Source organism: Rana temporaria, chromosome 3 (genome assembly GCF_905171775.1).
Source record: "Rana temporaria chromosome 3, aRanTem1.1, whole genome shotgun sequence".
Lineage (NCBI taxonomy): Eukaryota > Metazoa > Chordata > Amphibia > Anura > Ranidae > Rana > Rana temporaria.
Window position 1 is genome coordinate 113941845 of NC_053491.1, and position 19068 is coordinate 113960912.

Here is a 19068-nt window from a genome sequence, read left to right on the forward strand (position 1 = left end):
ATATATATATATATATATGTATGTGTGTATATATATATATATATATATATATATATATATATATGTATGTGTGTATATATATATATATATATATATATATATATATATACATATATATATATATATATATATATATATATATATATATATATATATATATATATATATATATATATGTTCCAAGTAATTTTCTAGCAAAAGGTACTGATTTTATTTTTTAAGCAACAAGTGTTAGTAAATGGCTTAGGCATGAAGGGTTAAAAAAACATATGGGTTTTCTTCAGCATGTAAAGCTCTGTGTTCTGTCATAACAACTGACTGTCCCTCTGTAGTGTTGATAGTCACGGATGCAGCACAGCCTCTTCCCGTGTGCCACGCGCACCACGTGGGAGAGACGTCACGTGACGCTGCAGGGACGACTAAACTACATTGTCCAGCAGCCTTTGCGCATTGATTTACGTCAGATGCAGATCAGGGGGCCGCGGGAGACAGATCCGTGTAAATCGATGTTGTCATGGAAACCGGCGCAGCGCCCTTCACCGCCCCGGCGTCTCTCAGAAGCCCTCTGATCGGAGACATCGGTAGGAGTTGTTTCCTTGTACGGTGACTGGATATGTGTGATCTGGAGGCCATCATGTTCCTAGTAGAGCATGCTGGATGTTTACCAGACCATCTGACACATGTCATCACCGGTGTTCTGGGGGCACTTCTCGATAGAACACCAGGATCATGTATAGGGGGGATCTACAGAATGCGACATTCATCTCCATGTTGTGCATTCTGTGTTGTCACATCTGAACATAATACTCATTTATTTGTGATGTTTTATTTACAGCGACACTGGTAGTCTTTATGGGAAAGCTAACAGCAAAACCTTTTTTTTTGGATGAGTAATGGTGGGCACACACACTTTGATTTTATTATCTGATCGATGTGTGACAAAACGATCGACTCTGCAAACATTTGAAGAACCACAACTTCCCTTCCGATCGACTTAGATCAGATTTGATCAAATTAAGTAGTTCAGCCAGGGTATAAAATAAGGCTGCTTTCACATTGGGCGGTGGAGCCGCGGTGACGGTATAGCCGCGCTATTTGTAGCGCCGCTATACCGTCGTATTTACCGCGATATTCGGGCGCTAGCGGTGAGGTTTTAACCCCCGCTAGCGGCCGAAAAAGGGTTAATACCGCGGTATTACCACGGTTTCCCATTGATTTCAATGGGAAGGCGCGGTATAGGAGCGGTAAACACCCCGCTCTTATACCGCTCCAAAGATGCGGCTAGCAGGACTTTTGGAGCGGTCCTGCTACCGCACCGCTTCAGTGTGAAAGCCTTCGGGCTTTCACATTGAAGCCTGCAGGGCATGATTTTTTCATGCGGTATAGCAGCGCTATTTTTAGCGCTGTACCGCATGAAAAACGCCTCAATGTGAAAGGGGTCTTATTGATTGATTTGCATTGATTGTCAGCACTGATTTATGAATTTGGTGGAAACACAGCTACCATCATACATTGCAACTGTACAACCATTGAAATCCTCTTCCCTGCGTGTGGCCAGTGATGGGCTCAGGTCTCATAAGTCAGTACCTGTATGAGCCATTTGGCCGGGAAGCTGTCATCGTTGACAGAGACCACTACTTTCTGATTCCGGACCGCTCACTGAAGAAGAGGATACCGGGGGTTATGGTAGCTAGCTGCTGCCTTAAAAATATCAAAGTGCCGACGTATATCGGTGTGATTTGGTCCGGAAGTGGTTAAAATCACTTTAAAGTGGTAGTAAACCTCTGACCACCCCCCCCAAAAAAAACCTGCAAGACAATGACATAATGTGCTAGTATGCATAACATACTAGCACATTATGAAATACTTACCTTAGAACTAAACCCCCACATTGGCGCGGGGTCACCACTGAGGGGGCTGACATGTTCCCACTGCATTTTTTTTAGGGTTCACAGGTTTCGGCACTGAGTGGCCAGAGCAGCGATGGCGTCACTCCTGCGCATTTGTGCACAAGAGCCCTCTGTGCCAGCAAGAAGCTCTGAAGTTCCAGCACGATACGCGTCAGCGACTGCATTCAGGGTGACTATCTCCTAAACCGTGTAGATTTAGGAGATATTAATTTTACCTACAGATAAGCCTTAATATAGACCTGTAGGTAAAATACCCAAGCAGGGTATACAAGCGCTTTAAGACATACAGTGCCTTGAAAAAGTATTCATACCCCTTGAAATGTTCCACGTTTTGTCATGTTACAACAAAAAACTTACGGTAAATGTATTTTATTGGGATTTTATGTGATAGACGAACACAAAGTGGCATGATTGTGAAGTGGATGGGAAAATTATAAATGGTTTTAAATTTTTTTTTTTTTTAAATATCTGAAAAGGGTGGTGTGCATTTGTATTCAGCCCACTTTACTCTGATACCCCTAACTGAAATCTAGTGGAACCAATTGCCATCAGCCATCAGAAGTCACCTAATTAGTAAATAGAGTCCACTTGTGTGTAATTTAATGTCAGTATAAATACAGCTGTTCTGTGAAGCTCCCAGGGGTTTGTTACAGAACCTTAGTAAACAAACAGCATCATGAATGCCAAGGAACACACCAGACAGGTCAGGGATAAGTTGTGGAGAAGTTTAAAGCGGGTTAGGTTATAAAAAATATCCCAAGCTTTGAACATCTCACAGAGCACTGTTCAATCCATCATCTGAAAATGGAAAGAGTGTGCCACAACTGCAAACCTACCAAGACATGCCCGTCCAATTAAACTGACAGGCCGGGCAAGGGGAGCATTAATCAGAGAAGCAGCCAAGAGGCCCATGGTAACTCTGGAGGAGCTGCAGAGATCCACAGCTCAGGTGAGAGAATCTGTCCACAGGACAACTATTAGACGTGCACTCCACAAATCTGGCCTTTATGGAAGAGTGGCAAGAAGAAAGCCATTGTTGAAAGAAAGCCATTGTTGAAAGAAAGCCATAAGGAGTCCCATTTGCAGTTTGCGAGAAGCCATGTGGGGGACACAGCAAACATGTGGAAGAAGGTGCTCTGGTCAGATGAGACCAAAATTGAACTTTTTGGCCTAAAAGCAAAACGCTATGTGTGGCGGAAAGCTAACACTGCACATCACCCTGAACATACCATTCCCCACTGTGAAGCATGGCGGGGGCAGAATCATGTTGTGGAGATGCTTTTCTTCAGCAGGGACAGGGAAGCTGGTCAGAGTTTATGGAAAGATGGATGGAGCCAAATACAGGGCAATCTTAGAAGAAAACCTGTTATGCCCTGTACACACGATCGGTTCATCCGATGAAAACGGACTGATGGATTTTTTCATCAGATATCCGATGAAGCTGACTTTCATCAGTCGTGCCTACACACCATCGGTTAAAAAAACGATCGTGTTAGAACGCGGTCATGTACACCATGTACGACGGCACTATAAAGGGGAAGTTCAAATCCAATGGCGCCACCCTTGGGGCTGCTTTTGCTGATTTCGTGTTACCGCGTGTTAGTAAAAGTTTGGTTAGAGCTGATTCAAGCTTTTCTGTCGCCGTGCTTTTCAGAACGTTTTCTGGTGTTCAGTTCGTGCTTGTGGGTTCGTATCTGTCTTTCAGTGCTTGCAGTCAGGTCGTATCTGTTTTGCAGTGCGTTCCTGTTCGCTAGTTTTCTGTTTTTCAGGTCGTTCTTTATAGGCCTTGCTGTTCCTAGGTGCGTTCTGTTTTAAGTGCGTTCTGACCAGTCGACCGGTTTGAAGCCATGTTGGAAGTGCGTTCTCATTCTCGAGTTCGTGCTGCGTATGGGCTGTCTTCTGCAGTTCGAAATGTTACTGGATCTGTGGCCATGAACAGGGCAAGGAGGAGTTCATGGGCCAAGAACTGGTTGCGCCAGCGTAACCAATAATCTCATATGCCTCTGCTTAGGGAAATCCAGGAGAATAACCCTGATGATTTGAGGAACTTTCTCTGTATGACGGACCCCGTTTTTCACCGTCTGTTGGATATTTTGTCCCCCTATATCACGAGGCAGGACACTGTGATGCGCCAAGCCATCACGGCCGAGCAGAGGCTCATTGCCACGTTGAGGTACCTGGCGACTGGGAGAAGCCTGCAGGACCTCAAGTTCTCAACAGGCATTGCCCCCAGGTGCTTGGGATCATCATCCCCGAGACATGTTCTGCCATCATTCAAGTAATGCAGAAGGACTATATTAAGGTACGTTTTCTCCTTTAACATCGCAATCTATGTCTTTATTGTATGCTAATGTCTTGTATTTCTTTCATCATTCCCAAATTACCATGATTGTAATATGCTGTGAATGTCCCCTTTGTCCCCATGCATGCTGTAAGCTTTTAATGCTCCTTTTTTGGCCTACATGCATATTTCCCTTCACTAACCTCTCCAGCATGCTATCCTAGGCCCAAACACACCTAGCCTAGTCTGTTTCAAACTTGTTTTCCTGGTGCCTCCATGGCAGCATACCTGTGACAAGCTCCGCCTTGGCTCCTCCCTCAGGATTAGTGAATATTATAAAAGAGTCGGTGAACACCGCCCCCACATTCTCCTTTTTTTCCTCAAACCTCATGGCAGTGAATTTACTGGAACAAATTGTCCTTACCTTCTGCATTCGGCAGCGTCCATCCGGGTTCAAGCCTCTCCCGGATGCGGTCCCTTCTCTTGGGCAGCTAAACGCGCTGATAAGGTTGGGAGTCCCTTCTGTAGGTTCTTTTGGGACAAGCAGACTTAGCCCTTAGATATGAATGCTATCTGCAACTTTGTGTTTGTTGCCTGTGTTTGTCAGGCATCTATCAGGCATTAGCTCTTCAGGGCTCAGAGGCAGCAGCTATCCTTACATCTCTTTCATCTCTCCTTTTTTTTTTTTTCTTTCCTTTCCCCCTCTCTTACTGTACACCCAGCATACTGGAGCCTTTTTTTATTTTTCCTCTCTCTCCCCCTCTTCCTCCTCGGGCCCCCCTCTACACTGATGGATGTCTGATCCATCTCCACACGATGTGCACCCCTTCCCCTGTAGTCTTCCCCCCTAGGGAGCGCGCGCGCCATCCCTATTTACTTATTACTTATTATTACTTATTTATTTACTTGCGGCGTCCTCCGCCGCGTTCTGCGCAGGCGCCGACGGCCGGGATCTCCGGGTCCTAGGGCCGCCGGTTCGCGCATGCGCGATAGGTCCGGAGGCCGCGGCGGCCATCTTGGTTAAGGGAAAGGTAACGTTTTCCTGCCAGTAACTCAATGAGTTCAGGGCGGAGGCATTCCCTGGACAGGTGGATCCTATTTTAACTCCCCGACGGCCTCAGAAGGGCTCTGAGGCTGTCGGAAGAGGGTCATCCACCAGGAGCTCCAGAACCTAATAACTTTTTTATTCCAGGTAACAAAAAGAAAAAAGGGGGACGAATTTTTCCCTTTTCTTCTCGGAACAATTCTTTGGGGTCGGGGGTCCAAAAAAAAAAAAAAAACCTGGCCTTAATATTTATATAAATAAGGAACCAATAGCACCCCCTGAGCCAGGATATGACTTAAAGTGTTAACCCTTTGCTTTCTCCCGGATCTTTTCCTTAGCTGCTGCCTCCGTTAAGCCGCCAAATATGAGCCATTCGCCGCCCATAAAAGAACCTACTCCACACCTAAGGTAAGGACCTACAGCCAGGTAGGTCTATGCTTTAAAAAAAAAAAAAAAAAAAAGAGTGCACTGAGGCTGGTACCTTTTATGTATTACAGCCCTGTACGCCAGAAGACGTCTAAGAAGACCTCCAGGCGACATGAAGATTCCGATTCTAGTCTCAGCAGAGGCAAGTCTCCAAAGCGTAATGACCATGGGAATGGCAAGAAGGCATCAGCCAAGAAGCGCCATCACTCACGCTCCCCGAGACAGAGGTCTCCAAAATGCCAGGCCTGTGGGGCTTCCCCACTTCCACATAAGCGGCTTTGCCGAACCTGCCTGAAGGACTATGCGACGGACAGAGAGTCCGAAAGCAGACAAGTGGCGGACCTCCTTAAAAAGGCAATAAAAGATTCTTTTGCGGAGTTGGTAGCCACAATGCCGCCACAGCAGCCGGCGTCTCCTCCTCAGGACCATCCGGCTGAGGAGGCCTTCCCAGGGCCCTCCACAAGTGGAATGCCGCGCCCAGCGCCTGCTTCCTCCTCTAAACCTCAAGAAGAGAATGACGTCTCAGGTGACTCCTGACGACATGGAAGCATCTGGCTTTGCCTTTGCCATGGTCCAACCCTATGTACAAGCCGTAAAACAAGCAATCGGCTGGGATGAGCCCGAGACAGAGATCAAAAAGTCTAAAGCCTTTTTTTCCCCATCTCAAGCGTCAGATTTCCGTTTTTCCTCTCATGGATGAAATTAAAGGCGTGATTGAGGAAGAGTGGAAGAGAACGGAGAAAAGATTTTCCCTCAATCGCCTGGGGAAACTATACCCCCTCTCAGAGGCAGACTCCGCAATGCTTGAAGGCCCTCCAACAGTTGATGCAGCAGTGGTAAGATTAGCAAAGAACGTTACACTACCGATGGAGGACTCGACATCATTCAAAGATCCTCTCGATAGGAGAATGGACCTAGACTTAAGGAAAGCTTACCAGATGGCGGGCAATGCCTGTAAACCCGCAATAGCCCTGACATCAGTATCCAATGCGCTACGTGTGTGGACGGATAACATAGAGGCGGCCATCCAGCAGGAGGTGCCGAAGGAGGACATTATTAAAGCCTTAGATGAACTTAAACTTTCTGCAGACTTTATTGGAGAAGCTGCCATCGATTCAATTCGATGCTCCGCAAGATCCATGCTCCACACAGTATTGGCCAAGCGGGCCCTGTGGCTGAAGCCTTGGTCGGCAGATGTTGCGTCGAAACAGAATTGGTGCAAGATACCATTTGATGGCAAAGCCCTCTTCGGGGAGAAATTAGATAAAGCCATCTCTCGCGTCACTGGTGGGAAATCGGGCCTGTTACCCCAAGACAGACGGCCCAGGCGCTCCAGGTCTTTTGTGCCTAGATTCCAGTACTCTAAGAATAAGGACTATCGTCAACCCAGGCAGGGAAAAGGCTTCAGACAAAACTGGAGAAGCACCCAGTCCACCTTCCTGAAAAACCGCAGACAGGCAACGGCCTCTACTCCACAGGATCCCACTAAGTCTTTTTGACGCCAAGCCGTCCCAAGCAGTCCCTGTGGGAGCCAGACTTCAACTCTTCTCAAAGATCTGGGAGCAAGAGTGCAAGGATCCGTGGGTAGTTTCCACGATCAAATACGGTCATTTCTGGACGTTTTTAGACAAACCCCCCAAAGATTTATTCTCTCCGACAGAGATGTCAAAGTCTCCTCAAAAAGCAGAAGCGCTGCAACAATATCTTCTCTCCTTGCAGGATCAGCAGGCGGTGGTTCCTGTACCTAGTAGACTTGAAAAGGCTAAATCGCTACATCTTCCTAGAAAAATTTCAAGATGGAATCATTACAAACGATCATTCGGGTAGTCCAACCGGGGGACTGGATGCTGTCCATAGACCTACAGGATGCCTACCTGCATTTACCTATACTCCCATCTTTCCAGAAGTATCTGAGGTTCGCAGTAGGCCAAGTGCATCTTCAATTTCGCAGTCTCCCCTTCAGCCTCTGCACATCTCCAAGAGTCTTCACGAAGACCCTGATCGCCTTCATAGCCCCTTTAAGGGAACAAGGGCTCTGAGTATACCACTATTTAGACGATCTTCTTCTCCTAGCGAAAGATTCAGCCCAGCTACTGGAACACAGAGAAGTTCTCTTGACAGCACTGACGAGATTCGGATGGAAGGTAAACCAGGAGAAGAGTCATCTTTCTCCAACCCAGGAAATGATCTATCTGGGAGCACTTTTCAACACAGAGAAGGGTACAGTGTCCCTTCCACCCCAGAAGGTGAAGTCTATCATCCGACAGATGAAGAATGTGAGTTCCAGACCATATCTGACTGCCTCGAACTGCCTGAGCCTGATAGGCAGGATGTCATCTTGCATCCCGATGGTCCCTTGGGCCCATTGGCATTTGAGATATTTTCAACTGGAGTTCTTGAGGCAGTGGAACAAACGATTTCTAGCTCAACACATATGCCTGACGACCCTGATGCTCAGAGGCCTCCATTGGTGGATGAAGAAACAAACTCTGATGAAGCCACGTGCGTTAGGGCATGTCAACTGGACCATAATTACCACCGACGCCAGCTTAGCAGGCTGGGGCGCACACTGCAATCAAATTTCAGTGCAAGGCAGATGGTCTTTTCAGGCGACAGGCCTGGTATCCAATATCCTGGAAATCCGGGCAGTCTACCGGGCATTTCTAGCCCTAGAGTTCGAGGTCTCAGGGAAACCAGTGCTCTTACGGATGGACAACAGGGCCGCCGTATCTTACATACATCGTCAAGGAGGGACACACAGCAGACCCCTGCTGAGGGAAGTGGAACCCATAATCCTGTGGGCAGAAAAAAATCTCGAGGACTTAAGGGCAGTTTACCTGCCAGGACGTCTCAACGTGCAAGCCGACCTCCTATCTCGCAAGTTCGTAGACGCCAACGAGTGGTCTCTTCACCCCAACATCTTCAATTGGATAACGGACCACTGGGGGCTCCCCGAGCTGGACCTATTCGCAACTGCCAGCAATTCCAAGCTTCCGAGGTTAATCTCAAGGCTACCGCATCCCCAAGCGGAAGCAGTGGACGCTCTCACAGCCCCTTGGACATGCGATCTGGCCTATGCATTCCCGCCACGGCCTCTGATACCAAAACTCCTGGCGAGGGTAATGATCGAATCCACAATAGTAATAGCAGTTCTACCATACTGGCCGAGACGTCCCTGGTTTCCTACGGCAATGTTCCTGAGTATGCAACCCCCAGTCAAGATTCCGCTGATTCCCTTCCTCCTGTCACAGGGGTGTCACACTCATCCAGATCCAGGCAGGCTGAACCTTCACATCTGGCGACTGAAAGGCAAAAGTTCGAATCTCTAGGTTGCTCCAGTGAAGTTATTGCTACCCTCTTAAGGGCTAGAAAGCCTTCCACAAACAGTATATACGGGAAAGTGTGGAACAAGTTCAGGTCCTTCATGTCTGACAAAAGCTGCGATCCGGAGCTTCCATCATCTTCTCAAATTCTTGATTTTTTGCAGGCAGGCCTAAACAAGGGTCTTGCCCTAAGTACATTAAAGGTACAGGTAGCAGCAATTTCATCGGCAACCAGGAAGAGGTGGGCCGAGGATCCACTAATAGTCCAATTCTTCAAGGCCGTCAGAAGGATCCGGCCACCAACTAGGCAGTCTTTTCCCACCTGGGACCTCGCTATCATCCTAGAATCCCTAGTCAATCCGCCTTTTGCCCCTTCGGGCTCAGCATCACTGTGGAATCTAACCTTGAAGCTTACATTTTTGATAGCCATAACATCGGGCAGACGGGTTTCAGAGCTCCAAGCTTTAGGAGCAGACGACAATCACATTGTGTTCTACCCCGACAGGGTGGAACTCAGGACAGTTCGTGGGTTTATCCCCAAAGTTGCATCATCCTCATCCATGTCGGAGCCCTGGGCACTCCCAACATTCCTAGAGCAGGACTCAGGCTCTTTTCACGAGCTAGACATTGCCTCCACACTGAAGCATTATCTCCAGGCCACAGCGTCTTTCAGAAACTCTTCCAAGTTGCTCATAATCCCTTGGGGGAAAAGAAAGGGTGAGGAGGCGTCAGCGAGAACAATCTCCTCATGGATTGTGAAGCTAATTCATAAAGCGTACAGGGCAAGAGGTCTGGATTCTCCGTTGACGGTTAAGGCGCACTCCACGAGGGCAGTCTCTGCCTCTTGGGCAGCAAGGGCGAACGTGCCGATCGAGACTATCTGTAGGGCAGCGACCTGGTCGTCCCAACACACGTTTATGAAACATTACCGGGTGGACCCAGGAGCTCTTTCTTCGTTAGAGTTTGGCAGACAGACGATCAAGTCAGCCGTCGCCTCCTCTATTTGTTAACCTTTGTTAATGATGTCCTTGTAATAAAACTTCTAAGCAGCATCCCACCCGTTTCAGCTAGTTATTTGTCACAGGTATGCTGCCATGGAGGCACCAGGAAAACGGAAAATTGTATCATACTTACCAGTAATTTTCCTTTCCTGGTGCCTATCCATGGCAGCATACGCTCCCACCCTCGGTTTTCTATATTACGGAGAATGTGGGGGCGGTGTTCACCGACTCTTTTATAATATTCACTAATCCTGAGGGAGGAGCCAAGGCGGAGCTTGTCACAGGTATGCTGCCATGGATAGGCACCAGGAAAGGAAAATTACTGGTAATTATGATACAATTTTCCGTTTTTTTTGTCTGCTCCATTGTAGTTCTGCCCCCCCCCCTTCAAATGTGTCCCAATGTCTTGTTTCTTATTCCATTTTGGCAGAGTGCTATATATTTTTATTTTCTGGGCCCAAACTCAGCCAGAACCCCCCCCCCCCCCCTTAAAATGTTTAATGGGCCATCAGAGGGGTGAGGAGTCTGATAAGTGGGCCTATTTTTTTTTTTGGCTTGAAATACTCACTCAAATAAATGTTATCCTGATGTTGGACAAGGATGTCTTTTTGTAATCTGATTGCAATGTTTATGTGCCAAAGTACAATTTTTTTTTTTTTTTAGTTTGACTCCACAGTTTCCTTCCACGCCACAGGAATGGCAGACCGTGGCATCCCATTTTGCCCAGTGGTGTGACTTCCCTAACTACGGAGGGGCAATTGATATAAAACACGTCCGCATAGTGCCGCCACTCCGGGGTCATACTATTTTAACTATAAAGGTTTTCATAGTATTGTGTTAATGGCGGTGGTGTCGGCACAGTACGAGTTTATGTATGTGGACGTGGGGAAGAACGGCCGGATGTCAGATGGTGGAGTATTCGCGCAAACGGAGTTTGCCCAACGTCTCCAGACTGGTGGCCTGGCATTGCAACCGGATGAAGATAATGTGGAGGGACTCCCTTTTGTGTTTGTCGCGGATGAAGCTTTCGGGCTTCAGCTGGAGTAGAACTACAGATCTCAACATGCCTTAACCAAAGAGAGCATAATGTGTGCCAGCAGGGAATGGGGGGACTGGGAAGTTCTGCTGCAGCTGTAGAGTTGCTGGTTGCATGTCACCCCCTGTAACAGGATATGTTTATCATCCAGCCAGTGCTTCTACTGAACAACTAGTAATTTAAAGTACACCTGTCATGCAACTTGAGTGTATTGAATATTAATGTATAGTTAGAATAGTGATACTGGAATTTAATTGCACAATGCTAGGACAGCTTCCAAAAAATGTAACTTTTGTCAAATGTGTTCTAGTTTTAGATCTTCTTGTACAAAACACTGACTACATAGTGAATACACAATGATTTCTGTTGTGTCCCATGTTCATCCCCAGACATCATATCCCACGCTCATCAAGTTCTGTATATGTTGGCACTTTGGAATGAATACGTTGCTTTTGCGTTGCAGTTTGGGCACTCGGGCTTAAAAAGGTTCACCATCACTGGTCTAGATTGTGATAAGATTAGGACAATTTAAGCTGACCTAGTGTTTATATGTTTTTTGTTTTATCTTCTAGAAATTATTATGGATAAATTGAGAGAGCCAGAGAACATGATGAGGTTCATCGATAAATACAGGAAAATGAGAAACCTCTGGGAGATAAAGAACAACCTGTATCACAACAGCAATGTAAGAAGGCAACAATTGAGCAATCAGCCATTTATTTGCAGACATGGATCCCAGAGGCAGATTCAACCATGATAAACAACAAAATAAATAACATGAGGAATTTGTTTAAAAAACTGTATAAATCGGTCCACGCTTCGCGGAGGTCAGGAGCAGCAGCAGATAAAGTTCATGTGCCCAAGCTGTGGTACTTCAAGCACCTCTGTTTTCTGGACGATCAGATAGAAGCCAGAGAATCACTTTCCAGCCTTCCTTCCACCCTTCCCTCCACCGTTCCTTCCACGTTCCCCCCCACCCCTGCAGAGGGTGCCGAGGAACAGGATGAGATCGAAGAGCCAGATCTGAACATCTTCAGTCAGGTACAGTAGTTTACAACATATTTCTTGGCCTTGAATTATTGTTGGTTTAACAAGATGTTTTTTTAACCAAAATGAAAGCTTGAAACAAAAAAAAAGTTGTGGCTAGAAATTAGTGTGACAGGGATGCCAACTGCAGGGGTCAGAATGAGAGTCTGTTAAATTTTGATAATAACATTCTAATTTCAACAGTCATGAACTTTAAAATGTGTGTGATTGATGAAGGAACAAATAAAACCATACACAGGAAGAGCTCAGCCAAGAGGAGGAGGAGGCTCCAGAATGTGGCAGCCAGGAGGAGGAAGGGGTGAGTGGCAGACAGGAGGAGGCTGGGCCAAGTGGCAGTCAGCAGGTGCCCAGGCCCAGTGGGAGCACTGAATCACAGGTGCCTCCCCTTCAGATGAGAGAAAAAAGACCAAAGCGTAGGAGTCTCTGCAGGTTATTAGGGAGGCAGCTGTGATCATGAAAGCCCCCCTTAACCCTGCTACTTCGCAGACCAACTGCAGAGAATGGAGGAGGGACAACGGGCACTGGCAGAAGATCTTTTTTCCACCGTGATTCAGAGGAGAAGAAGGGGCCTGCTGACTGAGACCACACACCTCAGTGACCTGGCCCATCCTTCTCCTCCTCCTTATGCTTCCACATTCTCACCACCAGCACCACAGCCTGCAAGGGGGCGTGGAGGGAGCCGTTTCCTGTTTACATCGTGATCAGCCGTGACTGGAAGGAATGCTGCAGGGAGCCGTGGAAGGAAGGCTACAAGGAAGACCAGAAAGTGATTCCCTGACTTCAAGCTGATCTGCCAGAAAACGGAGGTTGTTGTTGGAGTACCACAGCTTGGGGACATGTATGACATCTGCTGCTGCTCCTAATTTCTGTGATTTGGGGACCAGATTGTGATCCCAATTAGAGGGACTACTCATGTTATTTATTTTGTTGTTTATCATGGTGAAATCTGCCTTTGGGATCCAAAGTCTGCATATATTTGGCTGATTGTTCAATTGTTGCCCTTCATCCTAAATTTTTTTAACCAGAATAAATAGAGATTTAATTTAAGTTAAATACTTATCTATGTGTTTTTCTGGTGAATAGCCATAAAACATTTCAGAAATACAATGTGTAATTAATTTAACAAAGGACACAACCTCCTTGGGGGGGGGGGGGAGAATGTTGTTGTTATAACTTGATAAAAAAAAAAAAAAGATCAGACCGTTTTCATGAGACAAACCGATCGTGTGTACGTGGCATTAGAGTCTGCAAAAGACTTGAGACTGGGGCGGGAGGTTCACCTTCCAGCAGGACAACGACCCTAAACATACAGCCAGAGCTGCAATGGAATGGTTTCAATCAAAGCATATTAACCACTTCCCACCCGGCCTATAGCCGATTTACGTCCGGGAAGTGGTTTTGAAATCCTGACTGGACGTCCATGGACGTCCTGCAGGATTTCATGCCGCGCGCGCCCGTGGGGGCGCGCAGCGCGGCGATCAGTGATGCGGGGTGTCGGTCTGACACCCTGCATCTCCGATCTCGGTAAAGAGCCGGCGGAGGCTCTTTACCACGTGATCAGCCGTGTCCAGTCACGGCTGATCACGATGTAAACAGGAAGAGCCGTTGATGGCTCTTCCTCACTCGCGTCAGTGGGATAAAATGTCACTCTGTAGATGTGCAAAGCTGGTAGAGACATCCCCAAAAAGATTTGCAGCTGTAATTGTAGTGAAAGGTGGTTCTACAAAATATTGACTCAAATGCACGCCACACTTTTCACATAGTTTTCATAATGTGTTAAAAATTAATTGGGTTGTCCCGATACCGATACTAGTATCGGTATCGGGACCGATACCGAGCATTTGCCCGAGTACTTGTACTCGGTGCAAATGCTCCGATGCTTCACCCGATACCTGGACATTCAGGGTGATCAGTGCGGTGGGGGAGTTACAAGCACTGATCACTGCTGACTGTCCTTGTTTCCTCCTCCATTCCCCCTCCATTCTGCTGCTGTCCCCCTCCGTGCTGCCAACTTTTTCCATGCTCCCGCCGTGTCCCCCCTCCTTGCTGCCACCGTCATGCCCCCCTCCGTCCTGCTTTTGTATCCCCCCATGCTGCCGTCATGTCCCCCTCCGTGCTGCCGCCATGTGTGTCCCCCCTCCGTGCTGCCGCCATGTCCCCACTCCTTTCTGCCGCCGTCATGCCCCCCTCCATGCTGCCGCTGTGTCCCAACTCCTTTCTGCCGCCGTCATGCCCCCCTCCCTGCTGCCGCCATTTCCCAACTCCTTTCTGCTGCCGTCATGCCCCCCTCCTTGCTGCCCCCGTCATGTCCCCCTCCTTGCTGCCGCCGTGTCCCCCCTCGATCTGTCAGGATGGAGAGCGGCGGTAGGAGCCGGTAAATCCGGCTCCTACCTTTTGCGAATGTACAGAGTCAGTGATCACTGACTATGTCCATTCACATAACTGAAACATTGTAACCTCCTGTGATTACGATGTTTCAGTCTATGAATGGAGAGAAGCCGCTGGCTTCTCTCCTTTCATTTTCTGCGCAGCTGAGGCTGTAGAGAAAGGGACTGGGGAATTTGTGTCCCTGGTCCCTTTCCCTGTCTCAGAGGGGAGATGTCAGAGGTCTGTTAAGACCCCTGATATCTCACCAAAGACCCCTCCCCCCCAACAGGGCTGATAAAAAAAAAAAATTGCAATAAAAAAATGAATTGTAAAAAATAACAATTTAAATAAAAAACACACTGACAATGTACATTTCCCCCCACCCCCCTTAAAAAAATAAAATAGAGCCTTGTAAAAAATAAATAAATAAACAAATTGTAAAAAAAAAAAATGTAAAAAAAATAATAAAATACTGACACATGAGATTTAAAAAAAGTATCGGGTATCGGTGAGTACTTGATATAAAGTATCGGTACTTGTACTCGGTCCTAAAAAAGTGGTATCAGGACAACCCTAAAAATAAATATTTATAATTTTCCTTCTACTTCAAAATGATGTGCCACTTTGTGTTGGTCTATAAAATCCCAATTAAATACGTTTACCGTTTTGTTTTTTTGTAATTTTAACAGTAAACAGTAAATTTGCAAATATAGGCATTTTTTTAGGCATTTTTTATTTAGCCTTTTTTGCTGTAGCTAATAGAAACCAGTGTAAGGTGTGGAGTCATGCTAGAAAAGGGGAGGGTAGCTTCTGTTTGAGCTGAAAACGCCTTTTTCCATTGAAGCCTATGTGGACAAAAACGCTCAAATCTGCCTTAAAAGTAGCTTTTTTGAGTGACAGGCGTTTTGCTACAGGTGACAAAGCACTCAAATGTGAACAGGGGCCATTGCAATGAATGGGATTTTGCCTGTTGAGCGTCAAGCTTCGAACTAAAAAATGCCCACGTGTGAACAGGGTTTACAAACCAATTAGAAATGATTTAGCTGAAGTTTCTGGTGTGTTTTTGTCATTTTGTTTTATTGATATTAATATGGATTCCTCATTCAGGTAATTGGGCAGACAGGACACCAGTTCATGATGCTTCCAGAAATGGACAGGTACCCCAGCTGAAGCAATTGATTGACAGCGGTGTTTGTGTGAACTTGGTTACTGTGGACTCTATCACTCCTCTTCATGAAGCTTGTCTTCATGGCCACCTTCAGTGTGTCAATTTGCTGCTTACCGCTGGAGCACAGGTAAGAAATCCACTATGCTTCATCAACACAAAATATAACTATGGAATTAGTATAGTTCTGATTTCATAATAATTAGGGTTGTCCCGATACCGATACTAGTATCGGTATCGGGACCGATTCCGAGTTTTTTCGGCGGTACTCAGACGCCGATACCCCGCCCCGATACATAAATAGAATACTTGCCGCCGCCCGCCGCCGAACGCCGCCGAATGCCGCCCGCCGCCACGAAACGCCGTAATCCGCCGCCATTCGCCTCATCGCCGCTGCCGCCGACTCTGTAATACGGGCGGGAACATTACAGCTTTGAATAGCTGTAATGATTCGCACCACGCATAGACACTCCCCCTCGCTCGGGTGAACTGTCCAATCCCGAGCGAGGGGGAGTGTCTATACGCAAGGGCGGCGCCAATCATAACAGAGATTCAAAGTTGTAATGTTCCCGCCCGTATTACAGAGTCGGCGGCAGCGGGGATGCAGGTAAGCGTGACATGGCTGGATGGGGGGAGACGCTGGATGGGGGGAGACGCTGCCTGGATGGGGGGACGCTGGCTGGATGGGGGGACGCTGGCTGGATGGGGGGACGCTGGCTGGATGGGGGGACGCTGGCTGGATGGGGGGTGACGCTGGCTGGATGGGGGGACGCTGGCTGGATGGGGGGTGACGCTGGCTGGATGGGGGGGGACGCTGGCTGGATGGGGGGGGACGCTGGCTGGATGGGGGGACGCTGGCTGGATGGGGGGACGCTGGCTGCATGGGGGGTGACGCTGGCTGCATGGGGGGTGACGCTGGCTGCATGGGGGGTGACGCTGGCTGCATGGGGGGTGACGCTGGCTGCATGGGGGGTGACGCTGGCTGCATGGGGGGGTGACGCTGGCTGCATGGGGGGTGACGCTGGCTGCATGGGGGGGTGACAATGGCTGCATGGAGGGTGACAATGGCTGGGGGAATACATTGCTGGATGGGGGGTGACAATGGCTGCATGGGGGGTGACGCTGGCTGGATGGGGGGTGACGCTGGCTGCATGGGGGGTGACGCTGGCTGCATGGGGGGTGACGCTGGCTGCATGGGGGGTGACGCTGGCTGCATGGGGGGTGACGCTGGCTGCATGGGGGGTGACGCTGGCTGCATGGGGGTGACGCTGGCTGCATGGGGGGTGACGCTGGCTGCATGGGGGGTGACAATGGCTGGGGGAATACATTGCTGGATGGGGGGTGACGCTGGCTGGATGGGGGGTGACAATGGCTGCATGGGGGGTGACAATGGCTGGGGGAATACATTGCTGGATGGGGGGTGACAATGGCTGGATGGGGGGATACATTGCTGCATGGGGGGAGACAATGGCTGGATGGGGGGTGACGCTGGCTGGATGGGGGGTGACGCTGGCTGGATGGGGGGTGACGCTGGCTGCATGGGGGGTGACGCTGGCTGCATGGGGGGTGACGCTGGCTGCATGGGGGGTGACGCTGGCTGGATGGGGGGTGACGCTGGCTGGATGGGGGGTGACGCTGGCTGGATGGGGGGTGACGCTGGCTGGATGGGGGGATACATGGCTGCATCTGTGGGGGGACATCGCTGCATTTGGGGACACATTTTAAAAAAAGTATCGGTATTCGGTATCGGCGACTACTTGAAAAAAAGTATCGGTACTCGTACTCGGTCCTAAAAAAGTGGTATCGGGACAACCCTAATAATAATATCTTAATGTGCCTTTAAAAAGTTTATTTTTAGGGTGTGTAATGTGTATAGGTGTCCATTATATATGTTTATGGGGAAGTGATGTCACTCTCTCCACCTCATTGTATCAGAGAACATTTTGCATTCATTCATAAAATGCAGAACATTCTATGACTAGTGCCTATGCCAAGCTACCAACCTCCGGAGTTCACAATGCATCAGACCAACTGCTCAGCACAAGACACGGAAGCATCACTGGAGAAGTGGTGTCCACTGCAGTGATTTCCAGTTTCCAGGAACATTAGCCAGGTATGGAATATACAAGCTGGAACAATGCAACTATGGATAATATAGCCATACCTGGAATCCAACTTTTAACCAGTTCCAGATCGGCCTATAGCAGATTTACTGCTACAGGGCAGCCCTCCTGTGCAGCATCACGTACAGTTAGGTCCATATATATTTATACACAGGCACAATTTTAGTTTTTTTCAGGTATTTACCAAAACATGTTCAAGCTATAGTTATATAATGTACAGTGCTTTGCGAAAGTATTCGGCCCCCTTGAACTTTGCGACCTTTTGCCACATTTCAGGCTTCAAACATAAAGATATAAAACTGTAATTTTTTTTTAAGAATCAACAACAAATGGGACACAATCATGAAGTGGAACGAAATTTATTGGATATTTCAAACTTTTTTAACAAATGAAAAACTGAAAAATTGGGCGTGCAAAATTATTCAGCCCCTTTACTTTCAGTGCAGCAAATTCTCTCCAAAAGTTCAGTGAGGATCTCTGAATGATCAATGTTGACCTAAATGACTAATGATGATAAATAGAATCCACCTGTGTGTAATCAAGTCTCCGTATAAATGCACCTGCACTGTGATAGTCTCAGAGGTCCGTTTAAAGCGCAGAGAGCATCATGAAGAACAAGGAACACACCAGGCAGGTCCAAGATACTGTTGTGGAGAAGTTTAAAGCCGGATTTGGATACAAAAAGATTTCCCAAGCTTTAAACATCCCAAGGAGCACTGTGCAAGCGATAATATTGAAATGGAAGGAGTATCAGACCACTGCAAATCTACGAAGACCTGGCCGTCCCTCTAAACTTTCATCTCATACAAGGAGAAGACTGATCAGAGATGCAGCCAAGAGGCCCATGATCACTCTGGATGAACTGCAGAGATCTACAGCTGAGGTGGGAGACTCTGTCCATAGGACAACAATCAGTCGTATACTGCACAAATCTGGCCTTTATGGAAGAGTGGCAAGAAGAAAGCCATTTCTTAAAGATATCCATAAAAAGTGTCGTTTAAAGTTTGCCACCTGGGAGACACACCAAACATGTGGAAGAAGGTGCTCTGGTCAGATGAAACCAAAATCAAACTTTTTGGCAACAATGCAAAACGTTATGTTTGGCGTAAAAGCAACACAGCTCATCACCCTGAACACACCATCCCCACTGTCAAACATGGTGGTGGCAGCATCATGGTTTGGGCCTGTTTTTCTTCAGCAGGGACAAGGAAGATGGTTAAAATTGATGGGAAGATGGATGGAGCCAAATACAGGACCATTCTGGAAGAAAACCTGATGGAGTCTGCAAAAGACGTGAGACTGGGACGGAGATTTGTCTTCCAACAAGACAATGATCCAAAACAT

General features: G+C 47.6%; 1 protein-coding gene across 1 annotated transcript in view; it reads left to right on the forward strand.

Moving 5' to 3' along the window:
- Positions 1-416: 416 nt before the first annotated feature.
- ASB13 (ankyrin repeat and SOCS box containing 13) overlaps positions 417-19068 on the forward strand; it is a 43366-nt gene continuing 24714 nt past the window's right edge. The window contains exons 1-2 of the mRNA XM_040343290.1: positions 417-581; positions 15544-15731. Of these exons, the coding sequence (XP_040199224.1) occupies positions 515-581; positions 15544-15731 (255 nt within the window). The 5' untranslated portion in view covers positions 417-514. The remainder of the gene's footprint in view (positions 582-15543; positions 15732-19068) is intronic.